We start from the raw sequence: 12,572 nt of genomic DNA, 5'->3' as shown, positions 1-12,572 counted from the left end.
CCCCCCCCCCACACACACACACACACACACACAGCCTTGTCTAAGGAGACGTCCGCCCCAGTGAACTCATTGACCAGGGAAAGGCTTGTTTTCACTCCCTTCTGGTGTAGGAAGGAGAAAGTGTTCGCTGCAAAAAATGTCCATCTCTGCAAGTCATTCTGATCAGGAGAGAATCTCAGAGTCACACATATTCTTTATCAGGAAGTGTTTAAAATACGTATCATATGGATAGTTTCACTCATTTGTAATGCATTCCCACTTTTTAAAGGTTTTCTTTCTCTAGTTTAGTGTTATTTTATAACTGGATTAGTGATCTGCCTTATTTAAACACAGTTATACTTACAAAAGACTATTATTGCAACAAATCTGGCAACAAGCAGAGTTGTATCACCCCATCTGGAACAACCTTCACATGTTAACAAAAAGCAAGACAAATTAAAGACTTGCAGAGATGGACACTTTTTGCAGCGTTAACAGCATCCCGTCTGGTCTCTCCTGCCAAACAAATGTCCAAGTCAGACGGATACACAGATACAGACAGCGGTGCAGAATGCAAATGAATGCAAGTGGATGAAAGTGAGAGGACGGAGGAATAATTAGAGTGGAAGAAAAACGAGATAAAGCTTTTGGTTTTTGCAAAAAAAAAAAAAAAAAAAAAAGCCTGCGTGAACACCACAGCGGCGAGGGAGGATGGAGGGCTGTGTGTGGGGATTGCAGGGCTGGTACCCAAGATGGGAGGGAATGTGTGAGGCTGGGGATATGTCTGGGCACACACACAGGTTCACTTGAGGAAACACACACATGCAAGCGCACACACGTACACACACTTGATTAGGAGAGCAATCCTCCTCTATTCTCTTGATTAGTCTGAGGGTTTTCCAGCTCAGTGGGTTCTCTGTGTTATATTCCCTCCTCTATCCACTGACTAAAACAAAAAAGCTTTGCAAAAACAATGAAAGTGGGGTATCTATTGCAAGTGATTGTAGGGGTAATTTGTGATTTTTTTTTCTTTTCTTTTTTTAAATGTGTGTATTACTTTCCCAAAGCTTGGTGGTTATGCAGGGTAATGTGTGTGGCACTGTTGTCCATGCATTCAGAGCAGATATTGTTATCAAAGCCCTGTGCTGTGCCATACGCTGTTCATATGGAAGAAATAAAGGTTCGTCATGGAGCAAACGCAAGAAATGGGGCGCTTGTTTTAATACGCTATGTTTCCGTAGTAACACGCAGGGGTCACAGTATTTTGGCAAAAAGGTCAGGAAATTCCGTGGTGCCTGTTGATGATCAAAACCTACTTTTTCAAAAATATCTCTGGTACAGTTTAACTGTTTGTGATCGCTGAGGAACATGTTGGATGTGGCAGGGTATCACATCAGTTACAGGAAACTAAACCTCGAGGTTGAACGACAGATACATGAAAACAATAGAGACACATCCTGGTTGTGATTTACTATATGTTTTGTTGTTACCAGTCTATTCGGCTAATTTGATTGTGACTTGGTCTGTGTAGCTGAACATTGAACATTCATTTAAATCTAAACAATGCTTGCAAAAAAAAAACCCCCACTGCACATTACCTGCTCTACACTAGACAGACAGTTAGCTGCTAGCTGGTGAACATAGTTTCACATTAAGCAGCTGAAAAGTTACATATTTCCATCAGGAGTTGGTGGAGACCAAAACAAAGCTAAAACAAGAAGGAATATTGGACTTATATTCACCAGGTGGACACAAACACAACTCAAAGTGTATGCTAATGTTGCTCCATAAACAGGCAACTATTTGGGCAATAGCCAACACTGACCATAACACTTCTTCCACTGCTCCTGAAGATTTTGCGATTGCTACAAAGCTAATGTTAGCATTAACAGCTGTTCACTTACCAGTCTAGAAGAAATGCTGCCAGTTGAGCGTCAAACTTCTTTACTTTACTCGCCAAGAGCTGTCTCCAGTGGTTCCTATTTTCCATTTCTCTTTCTCTTCTTTTTCTTCTACCGAAGCTACCATGCTAACCAGCTAGCTCATGCCCAGCTGGATTGTTTAGTCACTTAATTAATATCACAGGAGCGGGAGTCACGTTAATCCGAACATCAGCACAGCTGTGCGGCCTCGTACCGTGTGATATTGCTTTTATACAAAAGTTATACGAGTTATACCTTTTTACTTAAATAAGCAACAACAGATTATGATTTGTTTGTTTATTTCATCATTTATTTGGCTACGACAACACAAATACTTCCGCTACTGGACCGGCACTTAACTGTTGCTAAGCAACACGTAAACATTGTCCTGACCTGCACAGTGCACACTAGCTTGCTACTTTGTCTGCACATCACCTCAGGTATCAAGGCTTGTTCCCTTCATCCTCTTCTGACGACCATACATTCATTTAATTCAAATGATATATCTCTGGAAATATTTTCATCTTTGCAAAGTTTGTTAGAATCTAAGATAGATAAACACCGTTAATGTAACGCTAATTAACAGTCAATAAAACACCTGTAAAGCGGAGTGATACAAGTAAGTTAAAAGTCCCAGTGCTGTTATACTTTATATCAGCACTCATGGAATGACTCTCGTCCAATCAAATTACTTGTTCGGGAACTAACTGTTGTATATTTTCTGATAGTGAGTCACTGTCTTTGCGCTGAGCTATGTTAGCTAGTTGCTGTTGGTAGCTTCATATTTACCTTACAAACATGAGAGTGGTATCAATATTCGCATTTTCTAACGTCTGACAAAGCGCCACAGCCAAAATGTCAAACTATTTTTAAGACAAAAACGTGTCTAGCTATCACTTAAGTGTGGAGATGAACTGTGATTTCCTTGATTTGTTTTCTTTTCAAATTGTTTGACTTTTAAAGGCCTGAATGCATCCTGTACTTCAAAATAAAGTAGCAAAAAACTTTTGTGCAACAGAATGGAGTTTTCTGTTTTATATTTTCAATCTTGTGACCTCTCAGATTGAGGTTGGCATCACAGAGCCCCAAAGAGGCCACGTCAACTGCAGGTGCATTGGTCATACAAGTCCTGGACTATCAGGGCAACATATGGCACAAACTATAACATGAACACCCCAGTGACTGTGTTTTCATTGGTGACTTAGGTCCAGTTTCATGGAGTTTTTCCATTATTCTGTCTACCCCCCCCCCCCCCCCCCCTTGTACGTGTGACACCACAATAATCTCAAGACTTGTTTGAGCGTGCAAGCATTGCATCTGCTACAAAATCCAGGAATGTTCCACTGAATCGGGAACAAAAACACAAAACAAATACTTGAACAATAGCATGTACGGTAATTGCAGCCTTAATATGTGGTTGCAGTAAACACAACTGATCCTGGATAGACAAGCCACAGACAAGAGTCAGATATCCAAAAAAAAAGATGCGCAGATTCAGATCTTTTTAGTGTCAGTGATACTGCAGCGAACCGTCTGTCCCGTCTGGCTTTGCTCATAATGTGCTGCCTCATTCTGCAGTTAGAGCTGGACCCGGGCCTAAGCGAGATGCCTCAAAGCATGCAGGGAAGTGTGCTGTTTGTGCTGTTTACTTATCCCACAATGACGAGTGGTTTCGGGGGGTAAGGGCCACCGGTCGCTGGCTCTCTCCTGCTGGCTGAGGAGTGGGTGCGGTACTCCTTTCTGCCAACCACCTGGCACCAGGGAGGCTATGTCTAGGAAAGAGACCTCTGCCAGGCCTCAATTACGGGGGGAATAATCCAGGACACACTGAAGCAATTACAGCCCCATATAAATCAATATGCTTTGGGTTAAAAAGTGATCTGCTCCCAACACTCTGGAGAAGCTCTGACTCAGTCGGCCTTTGATTTTTCTGAGAGATGGGAGCAGTTTCCCTGGAAATGGGCAGGGATGCTGCTGTAGCTGCTGCCGCTGTGGTTTCAACTGTCACTCAGACTGGGTAAACAGTCAGGTGACACAGACTGTGAGGAAGAGCAGAGGGTAAATATTGATTTGCAGTCACTGAGCCTGTATAAACAATTGTTGGGAAATTTATGTTGCATAAAGTAAAAAATCTGCATAAACAAACAATGCATTGCCCTGCAAATGACAACGTAAACACGTCTCTCTGCGTGTATTCCTTTTTACTGAGAATTGAAATACAGATGTTAATGAAGGATGAAAAAACTGTATTATTTATGTATTAGGAAGCTCGCAGGGTCCTCAATCCTCCAACACAAGCGGTGGCAGCAGGGGGCAACACTGACAGCTTACCCTCCCTGAAGTACGGCTGCCGAGCCCCCGATCATCATTAGTACTGCTATACTGCCATCTTCTGGTTAAACAGCACTACTGACTAATCGCTGGACAACAGTTTGTATGTCCCCTATTCCAGCAGGTTTTCAGTGTGTTGTGTTTTCTCATTGGAAAAATTACAAAATGAAGTATAGTCAAAAAACAACAACAAACATTTCAAGCAAATTGTGGATGGTGGTGAAACAGCTTTTTTTTTTTTGCTCCTTTAAACCCCAGAAAACAAAAAATAACTTTGGAAAACATCAAGTCTGTTTGTGAAGTTTAATTTGGAGTCACATTTTGATTGAATCACGTGTTAACTGCAAGAAAAATCATAGTATACTGTTTACAGTTAGTATATAGTGTTCAACTGGGACACACTGGTACTTTGATAAACACATTAATACAACCTCAAACAATTTTTGAAATAGTTACTCTACTTTTTATTACCAACAATTATTTTCACTATTGATTAACCTGTTGATTCATAGCCAATAAATCGATTAGTGGATCAAAAGAAAATTAATCAGTAACTATTAATAACATTTGATTAATTTTAACATTTGATTCATCTTTTGAGTTGCTGACAGTAAATTAAACATCTTTGGTTTTATACTGTTAATCGGACAAAACCAGATATTTACACGTTATCTTGGTCTCTAAGATTATTCAATAATAATAAATAATTTAGTTTTAGCTCTGAATCAAATGATCTAAGATTTTACAGAACAATCAAAAACATCCATCACAATTTCCCACAGCCCAGGGTGACATCTTTAAATGTCTTGTTTTGTCCGACCAACAGTTTGCAGCCAAAATCATTTAATATAAAATGAAGAATCAGATTCTGAAACTGGAGAAACTAGAAGTTACTTAAAACTTCTGTCAATCTTTACAGAAGCTTCACTTAAAAACGAAGAGTGCAAGAATTGAACTCATGATTTTATTTTATTTCATAAAGCATTGTAAGCAGAAATCATACACATGCCTTATAGATCATCAATATGCCTCACAGAACATGTGAATCAACAGTGAAGCGACAACGGGAACAGAAATAACTTACAGATTGGTCAAAATCAAATAACAAATTAATAACCAGGAAATGTATTTGTGAGTATTTTTGGTGACCACATGAGAAAACTTCATCATTGTATAAAAGAAAACAAACTGCATTAAAACAAAAGGATTTTTTACTGCAGTACGACCTCCACTTCATCAGGGAATGAAGGTTCGATTTTCACGGCGTGAGTGAGCGAGTGTTCCCAGAGGGATTTTTTCTGGAGGAACGCTAACCCACACTCCTCACATATGTAGCTCTTTGGCTTCCCGGCGTGAGTCCGCCTGTGTTTCTTCATGTGATACGACAACCTGAAGCCTTTATCGCATATGTCACATTTAAACGGCTTCTCTCCCGTGTGGATGCGCATGTGTGACTTCAAATATCCCGACTGGATGAAGGCTTTGCCGCACACCTCGCACTTGTACGGCCGCTCGCCGGTGTGGTACCTGTTGTGCAGCCGGAGCTCGTTGGCGGTCAGGAAGGTCTTCCCGCACACGGTGCACTGGTGAGGCCTCTCGCCCGTGTGGATGAGCTCGTGCCTCTTCAGCGACGTCTCTTTCATGAACTGCTTCCCGCAGCTGTTGCAGGGATACCGGACGCCCATGTGGATTTGTTCGATGTGGTTCGTCAGCTGCAGCCTTGTGCGATAAGTCATGTCGCAGTCTGAGCACGCCCAGGGTTTCTCCTCAGAGTGGGTTCCCATGTGGACCGTGAGCTCTGAGGCTGAGCGGTAACACTTCCCACACTGCCAGCACAGGAAGGGCTTCTCCCCTGTGTGTTTCCTCAGGTGAACCGTGAGACAGTTGGACGACCTGAACTTCTCTGGACACAGGTTACAAATGTAAGGGAACTCTCCTTTGTGGATTCTCTGGTGGATGGCGAGGTAGGACAGCTGGATGAAGGTCTTGTCACATTGCGCGCAGGGATACGGGCCGGTGAAGTTGTGCTGCTTGTCGTAGTGTTCCCTCAAGCGTCTCAGCAAGGTGAAAGTCTTGTCGCACATCGTGCACTGCATCGGCCTGTGCATCAGTTTGTGCCTCTCGAAGGCGGCCTCGTTCGCCAGTATCTTCCCGCACTCTTTGCAGTAAAGCGGGTTGTGGATCCTCTGGTGCACTTTGAGCATGGTCATGCTTTTGAACTCTTTCCCACAGTTGTCACATTTCATGATTTCCCTAACGTCCACTTTGCACACGTTCTCCTGGTGCTCCTTCAAAGCCGACAGGTATTCAAAGTGTTTGCCGCAGTTTGAACACCACACGGGTATCTTCAGCGGTTGCCCCTGTTGGGTGTCGGCGCTGGTCATTTCGCTTTGGCTGGGCCCCGCCCTCGGCTCCTTTTTCCACAAGAACCGTGTGATTTTCTTGTGACAGATGGCGTAAATCTGGTGTCGCTTCAGCCCGTGCATGTGTTTAAAACGCTTCTTGCAGTGGACGCAATGATACGGCCGATCGTCCGTGTGACACTGTATGTGCCTGTTTAGTGTTTTGACACTGTCGAACGCCCTGGAACACACAGGACACACTTTCAGGGCTTTTTTGTTGACTTTTTGCACAGGTGCAGACGGGGACTCCTCGGTTGTGTCCGTGGGCACCTCCAGATTACTTTCTTTTTTATCAAGGCTACTAGTGTCGTCACAATTGCGAGTGTCTGCTTCAGCCAAAATCTGTTCCACTGTCTTGCTCTGCTCCTCTCTGATCCCCTCGTGGCCGTGAATGATCTGATGCTTCTTCAATGTGTCCTTGTACTTGAAACCCTTCTCGCAAGTGACGCAAATGAAAGGACGCTCTTCCGAGTGAGACCGTAAATGCTTTGCGATGTCTGCGGTGCAAGGTAAGATCCTGCTGCAGATGGGGCAGATTTTACCCTCCGTCGACCCCTCTGAAGGCGGCTGTGGATTTGGTCGCTGTGTCTCTTTCCTCTTTGGCTTTTTCAGCTCTCTGCTCTTACAAATCTCCTTCTGGTGTCTCTTTAAGACATAAGGATTCTTGAATTTCTTCTCACAGAAAGAACATTTATACGGTCGGTCCTCTGAGTGGGACTTCATGTGGCGATCCATGTCGACTCGGCGGGCAAAATACTTCCCACACAGACCGCAGTTTTTGTTTTCTGACATCATGTCAGAGGTGCTGGGATCCCCTGGGTCTTCTTCTTTAGAGTTGCTGCTCAGCTCTTCCTTTTCATGAACGCGCATGTTGTGTCGGTTCATGTCGTAATGGTCCCTGAATCGTTTGTCACAGTTTGCGCACTTGTACCTGAGATCCCGATTTTCAGAATGAATTTCCTGGTGTCGTCTCATGGCCGCAGCCCGAAGGAATGTCTTATTGCACACAGGACACGTCTTATTGTTGGGGTATTTCTTTCTTTGCCTCTTAGCTGTCAACGAGTCATTCTCTTTTAAAGCTTTTCTTTTTAGCTGCAGCCTCTTGCTTTGTTTTAGTGGTTGAAAAGCTGCTGGCTTTAAGGCGTCACCAACGTCCTCGTCTGTCCCTTCTCCGGCTGTCTCCTCCTCGTTCACTTCATTTTCCTCCTGAATGTCAGGCTCAACCAACGGCTGTTCAATCTGTATGTAGTCCAACAGAGTCACAGTCTCACCCTCCACCTGGACAGTCATACACCCCTGCATCTGCTCTGATGGAGGCTGTAGCTGTATTTGATCCGCATCGATCACAACCTTCTCCAGCTGAGGGAGGGACAATGAAGAGAGGATGCAATTCCCAAAAGAAGACGGAATGGTTTGAGTTTCATCTGTGTGGAGAAGAAGAATCCCATTATAAGGTATAAACATCATTTCATTTTGTACGCTGACATGCACATTAGTGCTAGAGAGTGAAGACATGAACCTATTTTCAGATACAATGGCATGTGTGAGATTTTCTTCAGCTGTTTTGCTGATTTCCCTCTACAGATCCGTTATAAAGTATAAACTGCAGCGAGCTTGATTTATTATTACTGGAGAAGTAATTTACCTCTGACTAATATAAAAATGAACCTCACTGTCTGCATCTCCACAGTTTTCTTTTTTCTTCTTGGACACCTAACACTGCCCTCCTCTCTTTTTTTTTTAATCAACTTTGAGGATATTCATTTAGTCTGTTTTCTTCATTGTGAATCACAGCGCGTCTCAGGTCTGTGTTTCAAAGTCATGAAATAAACCCGACTCGACTGATCTCCTGAGCTTTTATTAATCTTGGTTTGGTTTATCAAACTAACTCAAAACATGATGGATTCCTTCAAAGTATTTCAGCTGAATCTCAGGTTTTGAGAAACCAGGAAAAGGTTTTCATCTGCTCATTATCTGGATACTGAAGTGCATGTAAACAAACTCATTTACCAGTAATTTAAGGGATAAAATCAGATGTATTTTTGCATATTTGACCCACAGACAAAGACAATACAGGCAGCGCAGATGAGACTCACCAGATAAATCGAAATGTCCGAGTGTTGTGTGATACAGGAGCACAGCTTTCAGATGCTGCAGGTCAGGAACTGAGTGCACACACTCCTCCAGGGCAGATGGGACAGCGCAGAGCATGGACGCCGTCTACAGAAGAGACAGAGGATTACAGTAACAAACCTTAGAGAATATGTTGTGCTGCTTTATTGATGTGCTGAAGAATAATCCAGTGTCCTACTTTCAACTTCAATCATGACAGAGAATTAACATAAACCGAATGTTTACTCTGCCTACAACCAGGTTCCCCTCATTATTTTTTTTATGGTGGGTGACAAACTAACCGGTTACTCAAGGGTTAGTGTCCCACATAGGTTCCAGTACCTGCTGGATGTCTGGTACTGGGAGAAGCTTCTCCAGTCTGGACAGGAAATCAAGCATTAGCACCTGCAGAGCGCTGTCGTATTCAGGCCCAAAATCTGTCGGGAAGACATCCTGGAGGGAGGGAGGGAGAGAGAGAGAGATATAAAATCACTGTTGAAGAAAAATTAACAGCAACTGTACATATCACATGTTTGTGGGACACTTAAACATTAAAAAAATCACAAACCTGGAAAAACTTCTCCTTCTCTTCAGAGTCTTTCAACAACAATTCAATCTGATCCACAAAGTTCGACTCTGGAAACACAACCTCTGCAAAACATGGCTGGAAAAAAAACCCAAAAACAAAACAGTTGTAGTTTAAGAAGAAAGAAAAATAATTGGATGTAAAATATGACACATGCTTCAGACCTGCAACTAACCTGCGCTGCCCAAGTGGATACGAGGGTTTTGATCTGTTCCAGGTGCAGCTCGATGGTTTCTCTGTCAGTTATCTGCTCGGCTTGACACAACTCAAGAACCACCTGCAACATATGATTTCACCTCAAGGTGAATACAGCATATTATAGGATTCAGAGCGGGAACATTCAGATGAGACATACAGGTGCTTTGAATTTTGATGTGGTGTTGGTATTATTATAGCCATTACAAAAAAGTGTATCAAGGTGACTGCTAGAATGCATAACAATAGGTTTGTACACTTTGTTTTGACAGCTTAACATCTGCAGGGGAGAAACCAAACTGCTGCCGTTGTCATTTTCCGCCCTTCCCCTGAGTTTCCTTTTGAATCATTAAAACTTTCTGCTAAACACTCAAACAGTCTTACCCGTGCTCTGAGGCCCAGAAGGAGCTGAGCTTTCTGATCTGCATTCAGTAGTTCAGGTACAATTTCTGTCACAGTGCTGATGAACTCCTCCACCATCCCATAGTCGTGCACATTTCCTCTCTGCACCACCTGCCACATGGCTGCAGACGCCAGGCGCAGCGGGGGTATGAAGAGACGCAGAGACGGCAGCAGAAGGGGATGATCTGGAAAATATATCACAATGTGCATGTGATTACACAGAAATATGCTCAGAGTCCATGGATATGCTGATGTTTTATGAGCACTGGGCTTTTATTAAAGGACAAATAGCAGCAAATCCTTTTGTTTACTTTCTACGTCTGTGTCTGACTGCATCAACATTCTGTATCTCTCCTGAAGTCTAAGTCTGTAACAGGAAGTGTTTAATATTAAACTTTATTCTTCATATACACTTTATATTACTTTCTGTACAGATATGTTTAATTCTAATAATTATGATTTACTTTCAGTTTTAAGTTTAGCTGTTTCCGTGAGCCTATGTTTAGTCTAATGAATGTATCAATTAATCAATTGCAACAAAAAAAAATATCTTGTTTCTCATATATGACAATGAACTAACTTTAGGTTTGGAAATGATAACAGGCATCTTTCAATATTTCCTGACATTTTACAGGCACAATGAGTTATCAATTATAAATCGAGAAAAAAAAAATCAGCTGATCAAACAATAATGAAATAATCCTTAATGCAGCCTTAGTGTAATGTTTCTGGAGGTGAACTGGCATTTAATACCAGCTTTTGTCAATCCAGGTTTATATCAGCCTGAAAAAACAAACACTAGTCACAACAAAGGTGACAGCAATTTCTGGAAGCTTCTCTTTGCACCACAATTATGCAAATTAACTCTAAAAATAGGACACATCACTTATTTTACAGCACAACCATTACCAGATTATTCTGCTTGGTGACCCTGGGTCAGAAACAAGATGTGGGAAACCCTGTAGCCTTCATATACTAATCAAATACCTCGGATTACATAGAGAGCTTTATCATTCTTTGTGTACAACCCCAAAAAGCCCAACCACCATCCTGCTCAGCTCAAATGTATGTTAATTAGTATGCAGCTATTTGATTAGTCATATTTATTTGGGAATATGTCCAAGTTGATCCCAATATTACCTGAAATAATGTCAGTATGAAACCTAGATTTTGTCACATGGCTCCAAAACCTGGTCTGCTGGTTTAACATTCCCAAACAAAAGTATAATTAGCGATACCACCACAATAACTAACCAACAGTGAACCTCTGGTTTTTGAGGCTCCTGGTGGGCCATCCACTACACAGCCTGGTTGCCTTCAGGGACTGGCACGTGTGTCGTAATAACGACTCACAGCACATTAGCGCTCCAACTTAGTGGTAAACATGGCTGCAACGGAGGTGACTTTCCATGCTATCCAAGTAGTGTGAAAATGGTAAAGGTGGTGCATTTCTTTTGAAATGACATCGCTATTCGTTTTGATATTTTGCTTAAGTAAACGTGTGGCTGTATGTCTATTTTAAAGCCTGTCCGACTTTCAGGCGCTAGCTGTTTTGTATTTTTGTTTTTAGCCATTAGCTAGTTGAAGCCCGCGAATGCAGCACCTGTCAGCCGTTACAGCGCTCATTTTCAGCTGCTATCTGATCTACGTGGACAGTGAACTGCCACTGACTGTCAAGTTAAAGCGTTTATGTTATGATAAATAATATCAGGACTGACTGTTTGCTAACTAGCTTAGCTGCCGTTAAGCTCCTTCCCTTGACTACAGCACACATCAGCTCTTTGGCGCTGTAACGCAGCACAAAGCCACCGCCATCTCAGAGCGGGGTACGCCATGTTCAAAATCGGGCGCACACAATCCAAAAGAAAACGTGATATCTCACTGTGGGTGACACTTGTCTGAATTATCTTCAGCTTACCGTTTTCGGCGCGTTGAGGACTCTCCATTTTAACTCGTAAAGTGTTCAGTTAGCGAAGCAAATCAACTCGGGGTTGTTGTGAGTCGACGTCCGCCCGACCCTGCGGTGCAAGTTGGCGGCGGGGAGGAAGGGCGGCTCGATATTCTGATAGGTGTGCGCAGGCGTAGTCACTAATTTACGTCTCATTCAGTTGCCGCGGGCTTTTACGGGTACATGTCTCCCCACACGACCTGCCGAGCCATCTGTTTAGTTAATTTCAATCAAGAAAACTACTGTGCGTGACAATTACACCAACTTTGGGCCTGGCAGCAAAGGAAAGCTGTTTCTCTTCTTCGTCTGTGAAATGTCAAGCATACATAAAGTAGTTTTGGTTTGTACTCCCCCTAGTGGCCATATGAGGAAATGAGCCCAAACATTTAATGCGAAGAGGCGTCTTCAGTAGAAAATACAACACATTCTTTCTGTTTGGTATAAATATAAAAATATAATTATTAAATTTAGTCAAATATCTACTGTTTGTAATCATGTTTCATGTTTTATTCAATGTGGCACTAACATTTTTAAGGAAACTTTATATCAGCTTTCAGAAACACATACAAATGTGCCAGGAAACATACTTCAAGCACATCACATAAAGTAAAACCACCTCAGAGACATTTCATGTAAATTATTTCTTTTGTATAAAAATGTAAATATGACACTTATTTTGTAAGATTTTATTCCAA

General features: G+C 42.3%; 1 protein-coding gene across 2 annotated transcripts; it reads right to left on the bottom strand.

Moving 5' to 3' along the window:
• Window positions 1–5,182: 5,182 nt before the first annotated feature.
• On the bottom strand, window positions 5,183–12,175 carry LOC111664703 (uncharacterized). 2 transcript variants are annotated; one of them, XM_023419402.2, is made up of 7 exons: window positions 11,848–12,175; window positions 9,912–10,114; window positions 9,508–9,609; window positions 9,315–9,410; window positions 9,089–9,199; window positions 8,731–8,854; window positions 5,183–8,058 (listed from the first exon to the last, which is right to left on the bottom strand). In XM_023419402.2, exons 1-7 carry the CDS (start codon window positions 11,873–11,875, stop codon window positions 5,444–5,446), a joined length of 3,279 nt encoding a protein of 1,092 aa, XP_023275170.1. In that variant the 5' UTR covers window positions 11,876–12,175; the 3' UTR covers window positions 5,183–5,443. The 2 variants fall into 2 exon arrangements, with proteins under 2 accessions (XP_023275170.1, XP_087033541.1); XM_087177415.1 differs by lacking the exons at window positions 9,315–9,410; window positions 9,508–9,609; window positions 9,912–10,114; window positions 11,848–12,175 and having other exon boundaries at window positions 9,049–9,165.
• Window positions 12,176–12,572: the final 397 nt, after the last annotated feature.

Source organism: Seriola lalandi, unplaced genomic scaffold (assembly GCF_002814215.2).
Source record: "Seriola lalandi dorsalis isolate HSWRI2012SDOR001 ecotype SW California unplaced genomic scaffold, Sedor1 jcf7180002054599, whole genome shotgun sequence".
Lineage (NCBI taxonomy): Eukaryota > Metazoa > Chordata > Actinopteri > Carangiformes > Carangidae > Seriola > Seriola lalandi.
Note: the sequence above shows the minus strand (reverse complement) of the source record. Positions and strands in the feature narration are given on the sequence as shown.